This window comes from Camelina sativa, chromosome 8 (assembly GCF_000633955.1).
Source record: "Camelina sativa cultivar DH55 chromosome 8, Cs, whole genome shotgun sequence".
NCBI lineage: Eukaryota > Viridiplantae > Streptophyta > Magnoliopsida > Brassicales > Brassicaceae > Camelina > Camelina sativa.
In genome coordinates, this window is record NC_025692.1 from 2,335,039 (window position 1) to 2,359,404 (window position 24,366).

A 24,366-nucleotide genomic window follows, 5' to 3' on the forward strand; every position below is an offset into this window, starting at 1 on the left:
AAAAAAAAAAAAAAAAAAGGCAAACCGAAAGAGTAGATGCCACTCGAGACTCGTGACTCACGTGACCTTTTTTGAAGAGATATTAATTAATGGGCAAACCAACAATAAGATAGTTTTAACTTTTAATTTTTAACTAATTTGCATCCTGACTAAAGATCTGAATGATAACTACAGTCAGGGCGGACAAATCTATCTGCCGACTAGACTGCTCTGTTTTAAGTATGAACAATGGACCGCTGCGGTCCAATTCTATTTGTAAGAAAAAACAGTCCGCGGTTGGACCGCTGCGGTTTTGTTTCTGTTTTCTGTAGACCGCACCATTGTGGACTACGCATAATGAATGGTAAATAAAAAGCGGTCTAATTCGCAGATGGATTTGTCCACCTCAACCACTGCAACCATTCACACCCTGAATATCCTGACTAATTTTTAACTTTTAACTAATTTGCATCGTGACTTACGAAGTCTCTCATTCGGTTCCTTGCAATGTTTAATGGACAGATTAATGTGAAACGGCGTCGGTTCTGTGGAATTCTGTTGTACTGTATACTATTTGTTTTTGTTTTTTTTCAACGGTTACTAGAAGCGAATTTAAATTTTAAAGGTTGGAAAAAAACAAATGACCAAATAATAATTTTCTCTTCTTCAAAGCTTCTTTCATTAAAATTAGTGATTGAAAATCTAGTTTAAAAGTTATACAAAATGTTTTGAGGATTTGAATTTTGATTATTTTTAACGATTATGGAGGATTTTATAGGATTTTTTTGAGTTAAAAATACACATCCAAATCTCAATTTTAGGTGGTATTTGAAAATTTTATACAACAAATCATACAAACTTCTTTAAAATCACCAAAAATCCATCAAAATCATATAAAAACTCAATTAAACCCAAATAACTCAAAATACAAGATTGAATATACCCCCTTATTTTCTCTCCTTTATTTTCTTCTTCCTTTGAAAATCTTCTTTAAAAAATCTTCTTCCTTTGAAAATTTTCTAATTTAAATAAAAAAGTTCTCAAATTTATCTACACTAAACATAATTATCTATAAGAGAGTATATTGTGAATAGAAATGGTTAATTTTGTTATTGAAATTAGAGTTTGTAATTGAACTCACTTAAACCGCTTGGTTCGTCTTCGTCCAATGATTCCCTTTTTTTTTTTGCATTGACTGTTTAGTGTTTCCCTTTTTTTTTTTTTTTTTTTTTTTCCTTTTTCCAGCAGTTTTGTTTCCTTTTTTACACGACCACTGATTCTATATATATTGGGGGAATTATGATGACACACAATCTGTAGTTACGTTGTGTGTCATAATACCACTGTCACAAAAAACCCCTAGGGCAAGAAAGGAAATTGATCCCTCCGGTAACGTAATCAAATCAATGAAGGGAAGAAGTGGGATTCGGGGATTGGAATTGAAGAAGAGGAGAAAGAATGAGACGGAGGTGTGTGGGTTATGGTCGGTGCCAGATGATGTGGTTGTGGACTGCCTGACTCTGTTGTCGAGATTAGACCTCGTGGCCTTATCGATGGTCTCCAAGAGGTACCGGGGTGTCGCAAAGTACCATTATCTCAGGAAGTTGAGGTCTCGGAGGGGTTGCCTTCACCCATATCTGTACGTATATATGCACATGTATCCAGATACAAGCCCACGGTGGTTCGTCCTCCACCCCGTGCAACGTCGGCTAAAACGGCTCAATATGGACCACTCGTATCCGGCCCCGGTAGCAGGATCCTGTTTCGTGAAGGATTATTGGGGGGTCTATGTTATCGGTGGACTCGTGAACGGCAAACCCACATCGGAAGTCACGTTTTTTAATTGTGCCGATCACACAGTGTGCCGCCTTACGCCCATGAAGATGGCTCGAAGTGGAGCATCGGCAAGCTTGATAGACAACAAAAAGATATACGTGTTTGGAGGGTGATGGGATGAGGCTGCTGCTGATTCCTCCAAGTGGGCAGAGGTGTATGATCTCGAAACCGGAATTTGGGAGTTCCTGCCTGTGTCTACGCCCAAGATGCCCCTCAAAATCCAACAAAGTGTGGTGACGGACGACAGCAAGCATGTTTACGCGGTGGATGAGGATGGTCAAATCTTTAATTTCTCAACAAGTGAATGTAAGTTTGAGGCAGAGACAGAGGCAGAGGCAGACGCAGACGCAGACGCAGACGACGGAAGAAGAGAGTCTAACCCCCCAGAAAACAGAAGCGATTGGCTTTTAGCTGGTCCAGCATTGTTCTGCCGTGGTACCGGCGGGAGAATACTGTGGCGTATTCCATTTGAGTCGGATTGGCAGGAAGTCAAGGGTTTGGAAGAGCTGCAGCAGCAACACTCTGGTTTTGATATCATCAAACTCTGCTTCTCTCGTGGCAGGATGGCCATCTTCTGGGAAACCCGGCCTCAAGGTCCTGATGATCAGTTTTTGGAGCTTTGGTATGCCGAGTTTTCCATTGCGCCACGCTTGGAAGGCCAGGTATTGGAGGTTGTGGCGAACATTGAGTGGTCCGGTACTGTTCTCTCCTCGGACTCATCATCTACTGGCCCCCTGAACTTGTTATATGCTGCTTCTCTTTTTGTCTGAATATATTCTCAATCCTTGTTATAAAAACTATTTTATATCACATATTCAGATATATGTAACTTTCATTTTTGTTTTGTTTTGTTTTGTTTTGTGATTTATATAATTTATAGCAATTCAATCAGAAAGCTTTTTACCCTTGTGCTCTCTCAGGGAATCAAGTGTAATTTTCGCTAGCTTTGAAAAGAAACCTCGCATCTCTATATATAACTACAAAAGTCTTTTTTTTTTTTTCTCCACTTCTCCACCCAGCAAGAGAAGAGGTAGATGAAACTAATTGTAGTAGCATGCATCGTTACAAAAACACTAGTAGCAGCAGTTTCCGATGAATCATCAACACTGAATAGACACAGAGCTTAATCGATATAACTACCACGATTATATTACTGTAGGTCGATCAAAGAAACAGTTAGGTTTGTTATATAATGAAAGAACTGAGAGACTCTTAGGCTGATTGAAACTGGCTTTTAGTTTCTTGTAAAATGCATTTGAGTTTTCTTCTACTACTTTGACAGTCCACCCTGGTAGATTTTGGTTGGAAAATGAAGAGGAGTTAAAATTAGCTATAGGGACCAAAATCAAATAGCAAGGTGATAATTATTCCCTAAGTAAAAGAAGACTCTCCTTCTGCGGAAACAGTACATTGATTCAATATATACAAAAGACATGGAATTCAACAAGGGCTATGTGCTGAGTTTTGAGATCATCTCTTCCACCAACTTCAACATGGTTCCAGGTATTCTTTCCCCTTCTTGATCAATCTCCCTCATTATCTGCTCAACGATCTCAATCTTTGACTGCTTGTTTTTTATGACGTAGCCAGAGCAGTCCCTTAACAGAAGCAATAGCTCTCTAGCCATTTCTTTAGCCCTCCTTGTCCCATCTACGCTCACTTGAAGCAATCCGGGCATCACTCCTTCTCTCAGTATCATTCCTCTGTTCGTCTCTCTGTCGTAGCTGCATATACAGAGTAATATCCCTACCGCATGCTCTTTACACTGAGCTGACCCTTCTTCAATGGCTTCCACCAGAACCCCAATTGCCCCACTAATGCTGGAAATAGATTCTGGTGAATGAGAGATTATGTTTTCGAGCAAAGCTGCTGCCTTATCAGCCAATTCAGATGCTTTGTCACAAACGTTGATGACTTGAAGCAAAGCATACGGTGCTCCAGAGGCTATAACCAGGGGAACAATCTGATGGAGAGTCGATAGATTTTGTAGCGTTGCAATGCCATCAACCTTGGCTCGAATGGTAAGTCTATCGAGCCCAATAAGTCCAACTAAAAGCTGAACCAACATGGTTGATGCCATCTTGACCTTGTTTTTGTTACATGAAGAGAGAATCAGAAGAAATGCCATGGCCAGTTCAAGTATTACCATCTTTGTTTCTGACTGGAGGATCTCTAGCAACATTGGTACTGCCCCAGATTTCACTATTCTGACTTTGTTCCTGTAAAGATCAGCAACAAACTCAGTTATTAATATTTTTCTGTTACTACCGGCGTAACACAAGCCATATAGAAGAAGAGAGACATACCTTTCACTGCCAAAGGCAAGGCTGAGTAATGCAGATAGAGCAACTTCTGTTGTGATACAGTCTTGAGATTGTAACATTGAGAGTAAAGGAGGAATGATTTCTTTTTCTGACATTTTTTGTCTTTGCTTCCTGGTTAGATTACTAAGCTCTATAGCTGCTTCTATCTGAGCTTCTCTGTTACCGCTAAGAAGACTCTCCACCACAATATCCTCCATTGCAGCACTCTTCTTCCTCTCTGTAATTTTGGTTAATAACTTCACTTGGAAGAAGAGTGAGGGAAGGTGTGGTGGTGATTGGTGAAGTAAATATAATAGAGAAATTAACAAACATAGAAAATATGGTTGCTTTAACAAGCAATGTTAGGCTTTTTTTTTGGGCATCCATTGTTTCATGTTGAAGCAAACTCACCTAAAGCTTTTCTTTTTTTTTCTCTCAGCTTCTTCTTTTTATCCTATATATATTTTTTCCTGTTCATTTTTCTTTATATCCTGTAGATATTATTATAAGTTTAATTTTAGAGGATCTTAAAACCCATATGGGAAAGTAAGTATCTGTTTGGATATTTTGTTCTTATTTGCATGATCTATCCAATGTTGATTCCTATAGATTGAATCTTTATCTTTCCTCATGTAGAAGCAATTGGTAAAGCTGATCTGCATTATCCAATATCTTTAGTGCCATTGATCCCAAGAGATTATATTGTTTTAGCAATGGACAAGTTTAGTTTGTTGCAAAAATTGTGTGTTTTTAAACTCTAGTTGACCTTATTATAGTGTTATTTTTTCCACGTTATTATAATTCGATTAACTCTCTAGACTAGGTGTCTCTTTCTTGATTTAAACGCACAGATTATATGATTTCTGGTCAACTTTTTAAAAATAAACTTCTAACGAATGCCAATCAATTGTCTTTAATATATTAGTACTAAACTGACAACGATACGCACTTTGGAATTTAAAAATATTGCACTCAACCTGAATTAATATGAATGATTCAGACCACCACGTGACAAATGTTTTTTTGGATGTGTTTATAATATTTTAGAAGAGCAAAATTTACGTATATTTTAATTCAATGTTTTACATCCTTCATCTCCTTTCGTTAGGGACAGAGAATAATATGATCAAGTTTCTTTCCCCATTGGTCCCTAAGCCCGAATATGTGTAAAAGAAAAATGCTTCAAATTTTCTTCGGCTAGAAGTATGGAATTCAAAATACACATCATTCTTTTAGAATATATGTATTTTCAACAAATACTTTAAAAACAATATAGTGAATAACTTGTTATCAAAATAGTCTTGCTAAATGCTAACTAAGAAAACATTTAGAAATTATACCACATTTTTGACTTGTAAAGTACCTCTCCAACTAGAAGCTTCCGGTCACGTTTATTATTATACTATTTTTGTAGAAATTATTAGGTAGATATAGATTATTTCTTTAGGCGTACTCATGCATCAGAAAAAAAAATAGAGATCTAATATGATAAAAATTGGAATATGTTCATTTGATTTTCTATGTTTTACGGCGCCTTTGTCTTTACGGAAATTCTTGTCTCTTACTCTTATTATTACTAATCCTTAAAGAAAATTAAACATGAAAAATTGCCAATCAAACTTGAACAACTATGTAACTTAACTTTTAACCATATACATACTGATGCTGTTGTGTTCATTGCCAATCAAACTTGAACAGCTATGTAACTTTTAACCATACTTATACGTACTGATGCACGTGATTTATACATCATAAATAATGTAAAAAGGTTCTAGACGTACGTAGTTTCAAATACTGCTTGTTTTGTGGATTTCTTATAACAAGTATAACAATAATCAAAATAAAAACTTTTTTCAAATTTGGGAGTACATGTTGCGAAGAAACACTAATGATAGATAACTCAAGCCTGAGAGAACAGAAATGCAAACAAAAAATAAACAAGTTATGATGATTGAGCATCCTTCAACTTTTTCTTGCGCTGCTCGATTAGTTCAACACTTGCTTTCTTCTTTTTCTGCCCAATCTGCAGATAGCATTTCACAAAAGAAAACACAACATCAAGTTACAAAACACTAAAGAGCCTTTCATTGATATGATTTAGCAGAGCTTTTAAAACCAGGAATCATCACACAGCTAAATCTAGTACTGATTGTATGTAATTAGCGAGATTCTACATGTAACAGACTTATAGAAACTATGGACCAAAAAAAAAAGAATGAAAGGTAGATTGTGAATGGTACGTACCTTCATGGCTTCATAGAGCTTCCTCTTCTTACGCGACATCAGCAGTGTGGGCATATCAGCGTCCTCTTGAGCTATTTGCATAGCATCGGGACCTGATTCTTCATCTTCAGCCACCTCAGGTGCTACGACAGCCTTACTTCCAGTTAGTTCAATCTTCAGTTCCTCATGGTATTGCTTCTCCTTTGCCGCCATCTACATAAAATATCCCACACAACACAAAGTTAAAACCTTGATCAACACATAAAAAACTTCACAGGTTTGTGCTAATTCATATATCAAGCACAAAACCAGACCTTCTTCTTGCTCGCAGCAGCTTCAGCTTCCTCGGCACGGCTCATAACACCAGCGTATAGTAAGTTTTGAGGATCTTCAAGATCCTCTTTTCCAACACCTGGCAACGGAAGAACTTCGTTTCTCGCTGCTGCTTGAAGCCTTTTGATGGTTTCAGCATAATCAGGAACATATCCTTCTGCTTCATTGTCCACAAACGGTGACAAGTGTGGCGGTGGAATGCTGCTTGTAAGAAAGCACACAACAATTATGTAAACAGCTGAGAAAACGAAACAAAAAAATGGTAGTAAAAGAAGAAATGAGCAAGGGCTATGAATGTGTTACCTTCCGACCAAGTACTTTTCAGTTGGCAAGATTATGCGAGCATTCACACAGTCATAGATCCACTGTGGTTGCACATATTCCCTTGAAAGATACTGATGGCCCGCACTTGGTTTATCGATGATCTACAGAAGTAGAAAGCATGCTATTGAAAACTTTCTATATATCTACACTTTAGGATACAAAGGCAATATTAAACATCAAGCTAAATGGCTTACATGATGTGTAATACTCTCATCATCCTCCTTGAACGGAGCACCTTCTCCTTCCCAAGACACCATCCCACCAAAAGCAGGAAGCACAAAAAGCAGGGACTCTCTTGGAACCTACAAAAGTATACAAAATTATCATATAAAAGACAAGCCGCAGTTATGAAAAAAATTAATGATCTTCTAGGTCACTAGTCGAGGATAAACTCAAGCACACAGATCTTCCAAAATATAAAAAACATGGAGATGTTAGAGATTCATGTTATAGAAAGACTACTATTATATTTGGTCAATTACTGATAAAATTTAGTAGCAAATGAGTATGTTTTGTACCTACCAGTTTAAGTTTGCCAATGATTAACTATTTTACAAGAAAATTCAGTGATATAAAGAGGCTCAGGAGTGAATTAGAGAGATACCTCACGGCTCAAGAAAAACTTCAGATCCTTGAACAGTGACTTGCACACCCTTGTTTCTTCATCCTCTTCAACCTCTTTATTGTTATCTGCAACAATATGCATCAATGCTCCAGGCTCACTCGAAGGCAGCTGGTGCTGAAGTTGTGCAAGTCTCAGTTCAGATTCTTCACGGTCATTTGACTGTGAGCTAGATGAAGCATCAACTTTAGGTTCCACCGTCATGCCTCTGGAGCTGGCATCTATGTATCTTGACAGTGCATAGAGATCTGCAACATTGAAGACAAGCATAAATATTAATCAGAGTAAAAGGTCCTATATTCTGATAGTTACATATGAAAGATATCATTTAAGGAATATCTTCGCTACTTGGAGGAGGATAGCTTACCCGCAGCCAAAGCCTCCAACCGAGAATCAAGGATTGGCGGATATTTCACATTCAGAGAATGGTAAAGCTTGAAGTTAATAAAGGCAAGAAGAGTCTGCATCAAAAGGTGAATGAAAATTTGTCATCATACGTCCAAGCATTAGTATAGGTTAGGCAACTCAAATTAATTCATTCCTACTATGAATTAAGTTAACAAGGGAAAATGAACGAATAGGGATTAGGAGTTCTCACCTCATAAAATTCCAAGAAGGTTAGCATGACACCAAAGTCAACATCATTTGTAAAAACTTGTTGTATTGCATGAGGGGTCAACCAAGTGATCTTCTGACCTTCTAATTCAGCCTATTAAGATAATTACCAAAGTTCCATTATTATAGGTTGTAATCTACTAATTCCATTATAAACTTTCAAGATAAAGTAACACAATACCTGATAGTAAATACCCTTGACAGATACAAACACTTTACGCAATGCATGACAACGTGAAATGTAAGCTTGCCATTCATGGGTCAATCTGGTTCACAAAAGAAGCGCAAATTAAGATTAATGGATATGAGACTAAGATAAGCTGCCGATATGTAAAGAAACAAAGTTCCAAAAGAAGAGATAAGATTCTGACCTTCTACAGTTGTGAACTCGCTTAACTTCGAGATTTTCCCTGTCTGATGCAGGCAACACGGCAAAAAGATGAACCATGGTAAGACAGTCATCCAAGTCTCGTAGTGCATCAATAAATGTTGGATACCTATAAATTCGGAACACAAGAGTGTTAACAGTCTAAACTCATGGATGTTCAGACACAAGAAAAAAACAAAATCAAGTAGTGTGTCAGAAGCAAACCTCTCACGGATCAATCTATCAAGCTTGTAAGTGGGTTGGCGAGTAAGCAAAAGGCGTGCAAGCTCCTCGTTCTTCTTGGCCTTGGCTTTTTTCACCTTCTTTTGGTAGGTTTTGATTTCCCTGAACTTCTCAAGAAGTGGCTCGTGCATAAGGAAAGCAATGTCCTTGACATGGTAGTAAGTGTGGTGGTTTCCCTTCACCTTCTTCTTCGGTTCTCTGGGGAATATACCTTTCACAATACATAGTCTCCTGAAAATACCCAAATCAGCAGGTACAATAACAGATTAGTCACCTATATATATGAAACAAAGTATACTAAATGCTTCTTTTTTTAACCAATACTGAGGATTGAGGATAAATTAAAGAACCATTGTAACCTAAGAGCCACCAATTCCGAAAATATAAGCATAAATATTATAAAATAGCGACGAACCTGAAAAGATTCAAGTTAACTTGAAGATGTTTGAGAGCTTGCGACCTGGTCATATACCGAGCCGCATTTCCTTCCTTCTTTTTCCCCTGCAAATGACACAAACACAACCACAAAACATCAGCTCAAAAAGTTTCTCGAGCAAAGGGGAAAAACGAATATGGATTACAACAGTTGGTTAATCAACCGATATTGGAAACAAATTAAAGGTTCAATCCAACGAAGACACTTACCGCTGGCCTGTAATGCTTCGGCATGGTGATGATTCTGATACGCCTACCAGAGAGGGGACGAGAGATGTAAAGGAGAGAAAGAGAATTAGGGTTTTAGCCAAAACTGAGAATTCATAGTGGGGTAGAAGAGGACGTTATAATGGGCTTCTTTATTACGATTATGGGTTTAAAGGCCCAATAAGGTCATTTACTGTCAGAGGAAAGAAAACCGAACCAAACCGAATTAACCCAGTTTATCAACAAATCTTGCTTGGATCAAATTCTAATGTAGATACAGTACGGTGCAATTTCATAAAGAAACAAACATTGATGTGTTAGTATGGAATAAACTGATGTATCCCTATCCTTTTAGATTAAAACAAAATTGGTTATTTCCAAGGAAAATATTGTAACCACTAACCAGTACCCAAAACCAAAGTGAATCAATTAAGAGGTCTTTGTATTTTGTGATTCAAATACTTGTGTGCTTACATTTGTTCTAACTGGCAAAATTAAAAACCACAATACACAAGTGCATAATGGAAACATATGTCGTCACTGAGGAGGAGGTTGTTGGTCAGCAGCACTACGATCGGCGGGAACTGGCGGCTCGCCATCGTTGGGTATCCAGAATGTGAGAACAGTCGAAGCAGCAACAAACATGGCTCTACGAGGTGCCCATTTCAAACACGACACTACTCCTATATTGTTCTCCCACCTCGCCACCTTATTTTTTGACAAAACCATGGACAAAAATTTAGATACTGTGACAAGCACAAGGCAAAGATATAGTTGCTTTAAATTTCTGAATAATTCATCATCTTTTAAGTGGATATGTACAATCCTGGTGATGTTGATTATTCTGCATTTACCTCAGATGGGTTCTCGATGTTCCAAGCATGTAAGGTTCCATCTCCTGAACCTGTATCGGAAAAAGAAAACTTACTGTGAGGTCTAGATTTTTATCTGGTTTGGTTGAGTAGTTTCATAATTTGGAGTTAAGTTGGTTAAGCTTGGATGTTGTGTAGAGTTTCTAACAAATGCATTACCTGACAGAACATACTTGCCATCTGGTGTGAAGGTGGCTTCTATGGATGTACCCTGTGAAGGCTCCAAACTAAAACCACATTTCTGCAAAACAACATACCGGTTTTACCAACTTGAACCTAATCTTTTGTCTTTTCCAAGTGAAAGAAACAGAATGTGATTACCTTCTCTCCACGATATGCATCAAGAACGTAGATATTGTTGTTTGTAGTTGTTAGGAGCATGGATTTCCCATCGTTGCTGAATTTTATATCGTTAACCTCAGCGGTATCCCCACCTACCAGAAATGTGTCAAAGGGACCCTACATAAGAGATTGAAATTGGGTTGAGTAGCCATAACTTAGAAATACAAGAGAAGTAATGTGTATGGCTGTGTGAATCAAAACTTAGTAGCTAACCTTGTCATAACACCGGGAATCAAACAACTTAACAGCACCTCCTTCCATTGCAATAGCAAACACCAGGCCTTGTTGGTCATAGGCAACTGCAGGCCTACCACGAAGATGTAGAATTCCCTATTGACTAAAAGGGTAAGCCTAAATCATGAAACCATATACATTCACAGAGAGACAATAAAAGAAGGGAGCCTAAATCGAGAAAACTTGTTCTACATGTTAAATGCTTCCAACATCCACATTACGTTAATTTTCAGGTTCAAATTATGAGGGTTTGGAGGTTTAGATAACAAAAGGAAAACGACACTTTTCTGGTAAAAACTCTAGGAATATTCAGACGTGATCCCATATGACTTTCTCAAAACTAATTGGACAATGACTTTCACGGACTTTGTAAAACTGGAAAACTAACCTGGCAGGCATTAACACGAAGATCCCAGAGTCTGACACTCTTGTCGAGAGAACCAGACATGAAGCTATCATTTATTGGAGACATACAAAGCGATACAACCCTGAAACATAAGAACAATTTCATACTACTAGTGTAAGTAGGTAAACAAAAAGATATATCCAATTCCCAATTGCAGAGGTGATATCAGACCTGTCTTTATGCCCTTTAAAGTAGCGAAGGATCCGATTATCATACATTGAAAGATATCTCAAGGATTCTAGCACCAAGAAGGAAAAGATTATCCAAGTAAGTACAATATCCACCCATTTTTAATTGATTAACCAATCTGAAGCAAAAGAATAAAAAGAAGGAACTCACCTCCAGTAGACTCCAAATTGTATCGAGAAGAGCAAATAAGAGAGCTGGGATGATGAGTAAAGCATACACGATCGGTACCATGTTTCTTATGGTATGTAATCTTGAGCTGTCTACGTTTTTTAAACAAACATCGAATACAAACTTTCAGATAAAAAAAAATAATTCCAGTCTTGTGCAACAGAAAATTTCATACTCCATAGAAATCCAAACTAATCGTTTTTATCCGATATATTTCTTCGATATTACTTGAGAGTAAAACTGGTAGAACTTAATCGAAAACCTAAATAAGGGAGGAAGAACTGACTTAGCGTTGGCGATATCGAAGAGGCGAAGTGAATCATCTTCGCTGGATGTAACCAGTAGGTCATCGGTCCTATGGAAACCCACTGAATGTATCTTCCCTCCCTGTAAAATCCATCCAGCAACCAGAATTGAATGGATTAGACTCGAAATCTGGATTCTACCAAATTTAATTTGAAATCAAATGAGGGAATGACAAAAGAGATAAATCCGTCCATACGAAATCAGAGAAGACTGCGCCGATGGCCATCCTGCGGACAATTCCGTCGTCTAGCTCCGTCAACGACATCGTCAAGATGAAACCACCGGTGAAGCACGAGAAACCCCGAGAGAGAGAGATAGGCAGGGGAGCGAGAGAGACAATCAATAAGAGTTTTAGTGGGTTTAGCGGGTGACATGACGACGCCGTTTTAAGTAAAGAAGAAACATCTTGTCGTTCAGTTCCAGTCGGTCAAAATGTATGTCGTCTTTTGGCTAAGGAAAGATAATAACAAATTAACAACAGAGCGAAGCCTACACGCAGGGACGTTTCTTTATGTAGGTGGTCTGTGATTTTCAAAGAGCCAAAGTACGCAAATGAATGAAACACAAGAGAAAATAAATGACCGAAGCTTCAAGTTTCAGTTTCAAATACATAGAGAAAGCGGTGAAAAAATAATGAAGTCGTCAGACCAAACAAGAAGGTAATCCAAAGATATGTTCGAGGAAATCTGACATGAGATAAAATACGACTATACAAATGTCAGCGAAACCGCAATTAAGAGATATTAACACAGCTAACGACCACCAAACCAACCTCTTGGCGGTTGCTGCTGCTGCATCATACCTCCTCTATCTCCATTCATCAGCTTATCCAAAACAACATTGAGGTCAACCGCTTGACCATTCTCAGTCAATGTTCTCACTGTTCCTCTCACTTGGTCCCTTGGGAACCCCATGCTTACCACTTTGTCGATTACATCATCCACTGGGGCTCTGCTTCCTGATCTTGGGGAACCCGAGCCGCCACTTCCACCGCTACTTATGGCTGAAGCCATTGGTAATCCTTGTGGTAGTGGGCGTGCCATTGGGAGCTGTGGGTAAGCACCAGATCCGCTTCCACTCTGATGTGGCGGTTTCACAGACGGGGTGTTTCCATACTGTGAGGAAGGTGGACCGGTATACTGGTAAGGCTCAGGAGAGTACCCGGAAGCGAAACCTGAATTGGATCTCCCACCTGATCCATCATACATTGATGGTGGCGTTGGAGGACCGTTGTAGTACTGTTGAGATGGGGCTGAAACTGAAGGTGGATGAGAAGGTGGTTGACGAGGAGGGTTTGGTGGGTAAGATTGCTGAGGGTAAGGTGGTTCCTCCGGGTTGTAGCCAGACGGGTGTTGGAGCTGTTGAGGTGGCTGCTGTGGGTATTGTGGCTGTTGAGGAGGTGACTGGTAAGGTGGTTGATGCAGTGACTGGGTTGGAGGAGGAGGTTGATATGGAGGCTGGTTTGTTGGAGGTGGCTGGGACTGACCAGGCGGAGGGAAATAAGGCTCTTGTTGGGGAGAGAACTGGTTAGGAAGCTGAGGCAGTTGTGATGAAGGAGGCGGGAGACTGTGCTGTGAGGCAGGCGGTTGGATAAATTGTTGTGGCGGGAGGCCCTGCTGAGTAAGAGACGGGGGAGCTGCAGCAGAAGCTGGTGGCTGAGGCAGTGATGCGGGTGGCTGAGGAGTGGGTTCAACATGTGTAGAGTGTTTCTCGGGCTGCTGGTTTACCTTTGATAATTGGAGCTTTGAAAGCTGAAGCTGCGCTTCAACTATGTCTTGTTTGTCCTTCAACATCTGTACACCGCTTTGCACCTGATAGCAATCATACAAAGAAGGTACTGAGAAATCTAGAAGCTTGATAGATGGTATATCGAATGAAAGCTCAAATGCATTAAAGAAATTGAAAAATAAAAAACATGAAACCAGAAACTTCTTTGAAGTTAAATGATCAATAACTCCCAGGCCAGGCTAGAATAGTGGAATTGGCATCCAAAAGGCAGAGAATAACCCTTAGTCTAATATCTCAGATTCATTTAGTTGTTTCTATAAATTCAGTCTAATTTACTTAAGGTTTCCGAGAAGAGATAAGTTACCTCTAACATGATGTTTTCAAGCTGTCTCAATTTCCCATCAGTGATTCCATGGCTGTTCCCAACAGAAACTTTCACATCATCCACCAGATTCTCGAGATTTCGAGTTCTGGTCTCCAGCTGAGTTAGACGTGCACTGACACCTTCTATGACATGTATCAGGTTATCAGCATGTGCCTTCATTGTGAGATCAATCGCAGATAAAATAGCTGACTCTGAGGCATTTCGATTCTTCTCAGCAAACAACTTTGAAGGTTCAAGAGAGTCCATAGAACCATAACTCTGCAAGAACGAACCAGATGCAACATGTTTAAAAGTGTGATAACTGCCATTATCCTAACCAAGCAATGCAAGCATCAAAGCAAGATTAAAGCAAACTGGTAATGAAACATAAAAGTAATAATATACACAATAGCTGTAGATCATATATAATACCTAAAAAATCAGGTGTTTTCTACAAAACTTATACTGAATGAAACATTAAAGACAGATATGTAAAATGATGCTTACACAACTAGTCTCTGAACGATGAACTAAGAACAGATCAAGTCAGGCAAAATGTAAGCACAGAACAGTGAAGAAAACACAGAGCGGAGCTTGAGAACCAGAACTAGTATATATATATATATATTATATATCCATTAACACAGTCAAAACAACTGTTTATGATTCTTCTAAACCTTAATACCGATTCTAATAAGCAAAATACCGTAACCGTGGTAAAAACTAACAGAGACACAAACAAAGGAGATTGATCGCAAATCATAAACGAAAGGGGGAGGGGGGGGGGAGGNAAGGGGGGGGGGGGGGGGAGAGATATGAGAGAATTTTTTGAAAATATTACTCTTGCGGAAGAAGTTGAAACCGGTTTTGGATCAGATGCATCCCAAACCCTAGCGGCTGTGGAATTAACAGATCCGGCGAGATCTAAAGCGTGGTGAGACAATCCGACAGAGGCATTAGGGCGAATAGGCTGGAAATCATAGCTTGGAAAGATCGCTTCCTTCTTCGACTCCAAGCCATTATTATTATCACCGGCGCGGTGCTTCTGGTGATCGCCGCCGTCTTGTGAATTATTATTATTAGTATTGTCTTCGTTCATCAGATCCATTATCTGCTTATCCGAGTACATAGACGTATTCATCGATCGAAGTTATAATAATCTCTCCCCTTAGATTTTATATGATTTCCTTAACTTCCTGGAGAAAAATTACAATTAATTGTCATCGGCCAAATCGTATAGGTCAGCATCTCTTTCTAATGTAACGCGTCATCAACATCAATTCGAAGACTTGCTGTATAGCCCATTGGGCTTGGAGACTTAATTAGCCCATGACTACTAACTTTCTCCAACTCGACGTGGGGACAAAGGAGGAAACAACCAGAATTGACTGCAATTACGAGTAAGAGTGGTTATTTTTTAGACAGAGAAGATTATATATTTTGACATGAGAAATCTAACTAATGTGCCATATACAGTGAAAAAACTTACGAAATGTGTCATAACTGCTTCATCCTTTCGAAATCTGCCATACCGATGGCATTATATCCCCATAAAATTACCCTATTGTCCTTTTTATCAACTGTTGTAAATATTTGAAAAAAAAAAAACAATTGTACCTTTTACCCTAACCCCGAAACTGAATCGTCTTCCACTTCTTCTTCTTCCCTGTTTTCTCTTTTTCGCGGCTCTCTGTATTTTTCTCGAATCATTCGTACACAAAAGAGAATGTGCCTCGAACTGTAATTTCGCTATAGGCCAGTCCACCTCCTTCATTCCCGCTAAACGCCGATGAATTTCTCCACACTGTTGGTCGTCGTCGGAGGATAAATTTCCTGATTTATCTCCTGCTAATTCCGTATTTCTTTCTTTAAATTAACTTACGTCTCTCATTAAATTCTCTGTTAGTGTTCCTGAAACTGGCCCCACAAATCGCTCTGATCCCGTCAAGGAGAAAACCCAAGGGGCTCACCCGACTGCCCGAACGTTGTCAGGGTTAGTTTGCCTTAAACTTATTTGATTTTTTTGTGGACGACATCACTGTTGCTTCCCTTGTGGACCAGATCTCTAAACTTCGATATTGTCTCCTTGTGGACCGGATCCCAAATTTGTTGATGTTTCTCGTCTACAGAATTTTTGTCTGCCATAAACCTTAGTAGACCATTTGTGTCTACCATTTATGTCTACCATAAACCTAGTGGACAATATTTTTGTGTTCTTCGGATTCGTCCACAGTTTCCTTGTCTACGGAATTAGTTTTTTTAAAAATTGTCCATCCATTCAGATTATAATCTTGTCTACCGATCCAGATAATTTGTCCACTCGGTTCTGTTTTAAAAAATGTCCACTGTTTAAATGTCTGCAACCGACACTTGTTAGCACTTCGTCTATTCAGATAATATTGTTGTCTACCGTCCGATATAATAATGTCTACCGTCAAATCTTGTTATCTTACAGGAACCTCAGCCCCGAACCAACAGTCTTAGGGGCTAATGCGCAACTGCTGCCTCCTAGGCTATTCACAATCGATTGTTATCCTCAGAAAGGACGTATCAACTCTTACTCGAAACCCGAGTATCTCCTCGACATTGTTGAAGTCATGGATGGGACGAAAGAGTTTGAGTGGCTTAAGTCTTCACCAATCGGCTGCCTGTTCCGCCTACCAGTAAAAAAGAGCTCGTTGTCAGGGAAAATGGTCCATCAAATCCTCTGTAGATCACTTGTTACTATGAAGAAACATGAGATGTGGTTTGTTTATGGCGGTCATCCAATACGCTTTTCCCTCAGAGAGTTTGCTATTGTGACTGGCCTGAACTACGGCCAATTGCCAAGTCAAAACGCCATTGCCAAAATGCAGAATCCGGCCGAAGGTGATGATCCTTACTGAGGGAGTTTGTTAGGACCAAAGAACTCAAACACTATACAAGAAATTGTCAATATGTTGAAGCTAGACAAGAGGATGCCAAAGTCCAAAAAAATGGATGGAGCTCGGAGGTTACAATTGGCCCTTATTGTAATAGTTGAGGGTATATTGCTTTGTGACTTATCAACTGTTAGAGCGTCCAAAAAAATTGTGGAGATGGTAAGAGATGTTGATGCTTTTGCTGAATATCCGTGGGGGCGTCTAGCATTTGAAAAGACCATAGAGATGGTTAAAGTTGGAGATAAAGTGGATACATTTCAAAAACTAGTAGACAAATTGAACCAGTCGCACACAACAACTCACGGGTTTACTCTTTCATTCCAACTGATGTCTCTTGATCTAAGCCAAAAGGCCGAGAAAGATATGCTTTGTCTCAAAGTTTGCAAGTTCTCTTATAGCAAAACTTTGGCTTTGTTTTGCTAATACTCATCCGATGTGGGACTAGTGTAAGCTCTTCAACAGTAATCATCTTCAACTGTAATCATCTCAATAGCTTACTGTGTCGTTAAGAAGTTTTAAATTCATATACTGCTCGTTAAGGAAGTTATATTTAATTAAAAAAAAATCAATGTTAATGATTGTTAGGGGTTGATCTCAACAAGAGACAACCCTCCAAAAATAGGCGTATGCCGCTTAGTACGACAAGCACACGGTATTCTTTAGTAAAAGGCGAAAGAATAGTTCGCTATGTGCTTATCGCACGGCTCCGTGATTTTTAACTGAAGGCTCTCTCCATCTTTTATATGGCATGAGTTTGTTGTCTTTCTCCGTGTGTTTACGATGTGGGACTTAAATAAAAGTTAATACTTAATACCAATGTATGCAAAATCACGCGCACTCTTTTTTGTATTCCACTATTCTTTCGTCACATAATGGGCTTTTTTATTACTTTTGTTTACCTCCGCTCTCATTATGAAAGTCATTAAACCAAATTCAATAGTATGGGTCTTTAGTACTTTTCCCCACTTTTGTAATTGTGAGGTCATTTTGATCTAAATTTAGAATAAGGGAGAAGGACCATAAAGAAATTATAATAACTTCCGAAAACAATCGCTAGTAGTACAAGACTCGCCGTTGTACTTTCAGAGAAGTACAATGTTGATTTTCCTCATTCTTCTTCTAATGAATTTTGCAGTACACAAGTCTGAAGTTTTTTTTTGTACTATACAAAACATAAACGAATGCTACAAAACTTGGTCCCGTGTACTACCATTTGTGTGGTTATATTGTGTACTACTCAATCCTTCATTATGTGTGTCTGTATATAAATAGTTCCCAGTCTAGGCAGATTAAAACACAAGTTGTAATAAACCGAAGATATTTCGAAGGTAGTGGATCTCGACAGGGTCGATATGAGAACACATGTGCAACCAAGGGATGTAATGACGCCATGTAATGATTAATATCTCTCGTTTTCATGTGTTCTCAGGTCACCCCTGCTGAGCTCTTCTCTACCGTCCAAACTTATCTAAACGCCGAGGATTTATTCATATACCAAATGGTAAGTTTCTATGTAATTTCGATCTGTAGTATTACAAATGAAATAACAAATACAAACATTGTTGTAAATCTTAGTAATCTTACGTACCTATGTGTAATATATGCTATGAATGGTGAATGATCTACTTAATTGTCTTGCTCTTAGTCCTTTAACAAGATAGACTGCCAAAGAAACAGAGGAAGCAAGGAACCGACAATGAGCTCATCAGTAATATGTTTGTGATGTAATTTTTCTTAGTTTAAGCGATGATTTTGAAAGAAATGTTTACTTTGCGGAGGAGGCGGAGAGCAGCAGGACGAGTGAACTTCCTGGCGAAGAGGAAGCACGGCGACGGTTTCCCTTTACTACTACACCATTCTCGCCGATATTCCGTCTCGTAGTTGATATTGTCTATTCCCTGTGAATCAATGTGTTTGGTTAGTGATTCAACTTCTGTTTTAAGCTTGTAAAGAGGGTTAAAGCCATAGCAAGAAAAAACAAGATACATAATAGAGATTTTTAGTTCTACCAGATAAAAATGTTGGTCTTAAGAATGCATTACCATAAAAAAACAAACTAACCCAATTCTGATTTCGATTTGGTAACCCCAACTGAACCAAAAATTTAAGACCCTAACCGAACCAGTTTACTTTTAGCTTGGAGTTGGTGGTGTTACCTCTTCACAAAACCTAAATACTCGAAATCCAAGATATCTAAACTAAACCGTAAGACCAAATGCCCGGACCTTACCAAAAATCTGAACCCACAATTTCTCTTTTGGTCCAAGAAGTGATAACACATGTGTACCTTAATGGAGTGTATTAAATCAGGAGTCGCATCAGAAAATTTGTACGTCATAGGATGCCATCCACGACGTTCGTTTCTTTTAGAGGAAGAAAGGTCCCAAGCTGAGTGTGTCAGTGATCTACGTGTGAGTTCGCTATCTACACCCTTTTGCTGAAAATTTAAGAAGGATTACCAGATTTGATTAATTGTACCATTCATTTCTAAATGACAATGCATACGGTTGGATCAAACATTAATCTTACAGATAGCAATGTCTGAACGTAGTGCTCATCAGGTATACAGTTGTGTTCCTTCCAACCTTCAGCTGGCTACACAATAAGACTACATTAGTACAATACATCGTGTCCTGGTCATCAAGCTAGAAATGCCTTCCAGATTCTACAGACTAAAACGTGCAGGAATCAAATGGACATGAGCAGCTTATGGGGTGACGAGGAACTGTTAATATGGTGCGGTAATTAAATCTGTGACCAGAGAAAAAGCAACTTACCACAGGACGATCTCGCCAAAACTCTGGAAGTGATTTTCTCTGCAAGATCATATGCAAAAAAAAGTTAATGAGTGAGCCAAGGCAACAGTGAACTGTCCACTAACAAAGTAACTCTCACAATAAATGAATGAAAACAAAGAGAGTATATCCCTCTTTACAGTATCATACTAGAGGACAGCTCATAAATATCAAATACAGTATTCCCAAGCTTGCTAATGAAGTGAAGGTTTCTACAACTTACTCTGCAATGCTGCTGAAACATCGGAAAGACGGAGGTATCATTCACCACAATTTCTGCGTGTTTTCGATTCAGAACCACCCACTTCGAGAAGACAATAGAATAAAGTAAACATAGCAGAGATAATATCAGCTAAAGTTCACACATTCAGAATGACAGAATTCGTGGTCATTTAGAAATACATTTTACACAACAAGGGATCAAAACTTCACCTGTGATCCTTTTCTCCAGTTATGAACAGGAATAATGGGATTCATTCTAGGATTATAACGGCTATCTTTTGTATCTGCAAAGCTGCAATAAAGAAAAATATTTAGTGATTCCAACATAAACATTCCTTTCTGTTGGCATCAAAGTTACAGTATGGAGTTATGTATTTAAGCAGCACGGACCTATCAACGAAACTAGTTGGTGTTGACATGATATAGTTATAAGTGTAGCTGAAACTGTACAGAGGTATGCAGCTGAGAAGAAACCAAACAAACTGAAAAATTTAGTTAGGCAAGTTCATCAATTGCAATCCCAGACATGTAAAGATACCTACAAAATCAATCTCACCTATCAGAAAGAAAAACAAAGCGGTGATTAAATGGATCAGTAAGTGCATGTCTGAGCAATACACGTTCTGCTTCAATCATGGTTGATTCACCCCAGTCTACCTGTAATTAAACAAATGAATCAGACGACCTTAAAAAAAAAAAAAAAAATGCTGCTAATGAAAAAATCATGATTTAATAAACTGATACATAATTCTCATAGCAGCAACCTGTATGCTGTCATTAACTTGCCGATCCAAGAAGAACTTTGATCGAGTTGTAGCCTCGCTGAGTACGAATCCAGGTCTAGAATGAACATATATTGAGAACTTTCCATCCTCACCCTGCAAAAAGAACATAATTATCATGGACCAAGCTGAATTACTTCAACATGGCTTTGACAATTTCTTTTAAAGCTATAAAACATGATTTATAACTAAATTATCCACATTCCAAGAGTGAAAACATCCAAAAGATCCCAAGTACCAGAATCTAACCTAATAGTGTTTCAGAACCCAATTAGAGAAAGGAGGAGAAGTGTATGTGTACCTGAAAGAAAGCATCCCAGACAAACTCGAGAGGGAGTCGATTACGGGCAATGAAGAGGAAAGCAATCTGAGGTTTCTGATCGAGGCGAGGCTTGAGAGACGAAGTGATTCCATGGAAACGAGCTTGGATAAATACGAAAGTCCCCAAGCAGAAAGCGAACATCAATGTACCGTATACCTTCCTCTTCCATCTGTACAGTAACTTCTGCTGCGACGCCTTCTTCTTCATTTTTGGATTGGATCGACCCACCCAGTAAAAAAAAAACGCGGCTCAAGTCAATTTTCCCGCCATTCGTCTCCGTAGATCAGAACTTTACATAGTCAATCAGACGTTGAAAATGAAAACAGCTTCGTATCTCTCTCTCTCTCTATATATATATATATCTTGCTCTAAGTCGTATTCGTCTCTGGTTTAAAATTCAAGATGTTTGGAGGCAATCAACTCTCGATCTCTGAAGCCGGATCAGATCGAACATGGAAGAATCTTCTTCAAAATCAGTGGAAGATTTACCGGTTGCTTGAACCGAACTCCAAGGACGATGTCGTCGAGCTGAAAGCTTAGTGATCCGGGGGAGACAAATCACGTGGAAGGAGAAGATGAGCTTTCAGCTTTCACGGGAAGGAGGAGACTTGGAGAGTGAGAAAGTGTGAGAGAGAGAGATGCTGCTGGTGGTGAGGTGGGCCTTTCTCTTGTTTTTTCGTAAAGCGAACACTTCAACTGGCAAAATTGAAGCCCGGTCCAATTCATACCCAGCTAATTAATGTATTTTTAACACCGATTAAACGCTAACCGACCCGGTTTTATTATTTTGGTCTTGGTCCAGTTGGTTTTATTATTTTAGGTCCTGCTTCAATTTTATTTATTACGGCATAACCCCCCCCCCCNCCCCCCCCACCCAAGGCCCCAACTATCAAAATTTAATGATATACGGCCGCAATGAGCTTGTTGCATTAATTTTTTTTGTCTATGCATTATTTGTTTTTTGTTTTTTTTTCTTTGAGTTAGAATGACATTTTGATAATTCATTGTGTGGCTATGTAATTACAACATGTATGAAAATATATAGATACGATATTGTTTGGATAATACTTAAAACATAACCATGTACGAAAAATGTGACTACAGTATACAAATTCAACTATAACGTGTAGCATCTCTATAAAACTAGTGCGAAAAAAATTACTTCAGACCACACTGGTTCGCAAAGAAATATCTATCGTGAATAGTAAACGAACACGTGGAGCATATTTGGAACGTTTCCTAGTACTCATTCTTTTGGCGTTCCTACCAGCTAGGCAGCTAGTACAAAACTCGCCGTTGTACTTTCAAAGAAGTACAAAGTTGTTTTGTTTTAATCAATTTTGCAGGTACGCAAGTCTGTCTGAACTTTTTGTTTTTATTTGTACTACAAGAAAACGTAAATGAATGCAATAATATTTAAGCTAGTGTACTACAATTTTTGGGGTGAGATTGTGTACTACCACCCATTATTGCCCAATCCCTTCATAACTTTGTGTGTATATATATTAGTTCCGCATCAGTTTTCAGGGGAATCGGTACTCGAATTGTAACTATCCTATAATTTAATACTGGTTCAAAAGAGAGAAAAAATATCGTCAAGGTAGTGGATCTCGACAGGGTCGACATGAGAACACATGTGCAATCAACGACTGTAATGACGCCACGTCATTATTACATTACATCTCTCGTTTTACATGTGTTCTCAGGTCACCCCTGCTGAGCTCTTTCTCTACCGTCCAAACTTATCAACGTGACAACGTCGGTGACTTCCTTCATTCACCAAAATTAATGGTTAGTTTTTACAAGAATTTATAATGTTACATATCGGAATAAATGCTTTGAATGGCGACTGATAACTAGTATAATTTAATTTTCTTGCTCTTTGTCTTTTACAAGATGTGCCAAAGAAACAGAGGCAAAAAGAACCAAAACAATGAGTTTTTTTTTTTTTTTTAAAACCAAAACAATGAGTTGATCAAAATGTTTGTATGTTACCTTTTTTTCTTTTTTTTTTCTTCTTCTTTGACGTCAACTTCCTTCCTTTTCCACTAATATAAACATGCAACACTATAGGAGTTGATTTGTTACAGTCACTTAGTCTAATTAGTACTATTCCAAGATATATATACAAAGAGGATGCAAACTAATTAGCTGGTTTGTTTTGCAATGGCGTCAGCTCAATTGTTGTTGTTTTTTAAAAAAATATGTGAATTTTCATTCAAGAAAATAAATTGTAGTGTCTACAATAGCTTGATACAAAAGATAGTCCTTGCCCAAAAAGATAAAAAAACAAGAAGATATCTGTGGAACATAAGAGTTGGTAGAAGCACACCTAAATAGATCTAAGCCACACTTGCATTGACCTTTTGAAGTTTTTACGATGGCTCTTCGCAAGGATGGCATCACGAACCTGCCTATCCAGAACCTTGAATAGAACATGAGCTGGTGTTGCGGTGTTGTTATGAAACCTTGAATAGATAGCTGAATTGTTGTTGTGGAGTGACAATTTCAACACGAACAAGAACATATATAAAATTTTAAAGACTGTTTGACATGACAAACAGCCAATTCTTCCTTAAGTCTTCCCTTAACATTTTAATCCACAAATCCCCTTATAATAAAGATTAATCTGCCTAGTGTATTAATTACTTTGGCCATTACCCATTACTTCTGATATGGCCAAATGCTTAGCAGCTCAAATACGCAATCAACAAACGGGACGAAGTATACCACTTCTCACTTTACCATCTTCCTCTTCATCGTCGTCCAGAAGTCGCCGGGAAACATCTTCACTTCCAGAAGACGACGACGAAGGGCCACAACACATTCCACCCCAACGTGGAAAGTAAATAGATGTAACAGAAAGTGAAAACACAAACATCATCAAACCCATAAGTGAAATACTTCTCTGTTTCCTAACACCATCGCCTGAAAACAACAGATACTGCGTCACCACCGCACCCACAGTGCCGCCACTTCCCGTAATCCCCGCCACCATTCCTAAAGATCTGTGTCAATTTCATAAAAACAAAAGTTAACCGAATAAATCAAACCAAACCAAACCAAATCAAAATCAAACCGACGCTTAACCAAAACCTGGAGGAGACGAAAGGGACGACGCCAAAGACAAGGCCAGAAGCAGCTTGAACAAAAACAGAGAAGACCCACATGACGGCGATGGATCCCCAGAGCGAGTTAACTCGTCCGAGTAACACACACAACAACCCA

The 24,366-nt window shown here is 38.7% G+C and overlaps 6 protein-coding genes and 1 long non-coding RNA gene across 10 annotated transcripts in view; 1 reads left to right on the plus strand and 6 right to left on the minus strand.

The window, feature by feature from the left end:
- On the minus strand, positions 3,161 to 4,512 carry LOC104705724 (U-box domain-containing protein 3-like). Its single transcript, XM_010421789.2, has 2 exons — positions 4,122 to 4,512; positions 3,161 to 4,034 (listed from the first exon to the last, which is right to left on the minus strand). The coding sequence occupies exons 1-2, from the start codon at positions 4,334 to 4,336 to the stop codon at positions 3,266 to 3,268; spliced, it is 984 nt and encodes a 327-aa protein (XP_010420091.1). The 5' UTR covers positions 4,337 to 4,512; the 3' UTR covers positions 3,161 to 3,265.
- On the minus strand, positions 5,897 to 9,595 carry LOC104705725 (pescadillo homolog). The gene is made up of 13 exons (XM_010421790.2): positions 9,491 to 9,595; positions 9,261 to 9,346; positions 8,828 to 9,076; positions 8,607 to 8,732; positions 8,417 to 8,501; positions 8,219 to 8,329; positions 7,988 to 8,081; positions 7,603 to 7,868; positions 7,193 to 7,300; positions 6,978 to 7,099; positions 6,656 to 6,875; positions 6,363 to 6,554; positions 5,897 to 6,141 (listed from the first exon to the last, which is right to left on the minus strand). The coding sequence occupies exons 1-13, from the start codon at positions 9,512 to 9,514 to the stop codon at positions 6,061 to 6,063; spliced, it is 1,764 nt and encodes a 587-aa protein (XP_010420092.1). The 5' UTR covers positions 9,515 to 9,595; the 3' UTR covers positions 5,897 to 6,060.
- LOC104705726 (WD repeat-containing protein 82) lies at positions 9,900 to 12,355 on the minus strand. Its single transcript, XM_010421791.2, has 10 exons — positions 12,201 to 12,355; positions 11,985 to 12,085; positions 11,681 to 11,790; positions 11,513 to 11,579; positions 11,324 to 11,423; positions 10,915 to 11,031; positions 10,681 to 10,818; positions 10,519 to 10,600; positions 10,342 to 10,391; positions 9,900 to 10,195 (listed from the first exon to the last, which is right to left on the minus strand). Exons 1-10 carry the CDS (start codon positions 12,267 to 12,269, stop codon positions 10,025 to 10,027), a joined length of 1,005 nt encoding a protein of 334 aa, XP_010420093.1. The 5' UTR covers positions 12,270 to 12,355; the 3' UTR covers positions 9,900 to 10,024.
- LOC104705728 (protein transport protein sec31) lies at positions 12,562 to 15,169 on the minus strand (the record flags this gene model as incomplete). Its single annotated transcript, XM_010421792.2, is given in 3 exon segments — positions 12,562 to 13,815; positions 14,097 to 14,375; positions 14,938 to 15,169. Coding segments are annotated over 3 exon segments (1,570 nt in total), but the record flags the coding sequence as incomplete, so codon positions are not given.
- LOC109125835 lies at positions 18,254 to 19,028 on the plus strand. 2 transcript variants are annotated; one of them, XR_002032940.1, is made up of 3 exons: positions 18,254 to 18,345; positions 18,447 to 18,518; positions 18,663 to 19,028. It is a non-coding gene; the product is annotated as an uncharacterized LOC109125835 (long non-coding RNA). The 2 variants fall into 2 exon arrangements; XR_002032939.1 differs by lacking the exon at positions 18,254 to 18,345 and having other exon boundaries at positions 18,426 to 18,518.
- Positions 18,390 to 21,792, minus strand: LOC104705729. Of its 3 annotated transcripts, XR_754371.2 has the most exons (12): positions 21,118 to 21,792; positions 20,799 to 20,912; positions 20,591 to 20,691; positions 20,425 to 20,496; positions 20,245 to 20,326; positions 20,036 to 20,116; positions 19,795 to 19,833; positions 19,547 to 19,612; positions 19,305 to 19,454; positions 18,787 to 18,915; positions 18,606 to 18,679; positions 18,390 to 18,485 (listed from the first exon to the last, which is right to left on the minus strand). XR_754371.2 is itself a non-coding variant. In XM_010421794.2 (11 exons), the coding sequence occupies exons 1-11, from the start codon at positions 21,343 to 21,345 to the stop codon at positions 18,659 to 18,661; spliced, it is 1,083 nt and encodes a 360-aa protein (XP_010420096.1). In that variant the 5' UTR covers positions 21,346 to 21,792; the 3' UTR covers positions 18,482 to 18,658. The 3 variants fall into 3 exon arrangements, 2 of the variants coding, with proteins under 2 accessions (XP_010420096.1, XP_010420095.1); XM_010421794.2 differs by having other exon boundaries at positions 18,482 to 18,679; XM_010421793.2 differs by having other exon boundaries at positions 18,482 to 18,915.
- The window catches only part of LOC104705730 (high affinity nitrate transporter 2.7-like), a 5,546-nt gene continuing 4,824 nt past the window's right edge, over positions 23,645 to 24,366 (minus strand). Inside the window, exons 2-3 of the mRNA XM_010421797.2 lie at positions 24,235 to 24,363; positions 23,645 to 24,146 (exon numbers count right to left, since the gene is read on the minus strand). Of these exons, the coding sequence (XP_010420099.1) occupies positions 23,846 to 24,146; positions 24,235 to 24,363 (430 nt within the window). The 3' untranslated portion in view covers positions 23,645 to 23,845. The remainder of the gene's footprint in view (positions 24,147 to 24,234; positions 24,364 to 24,366) is intronic.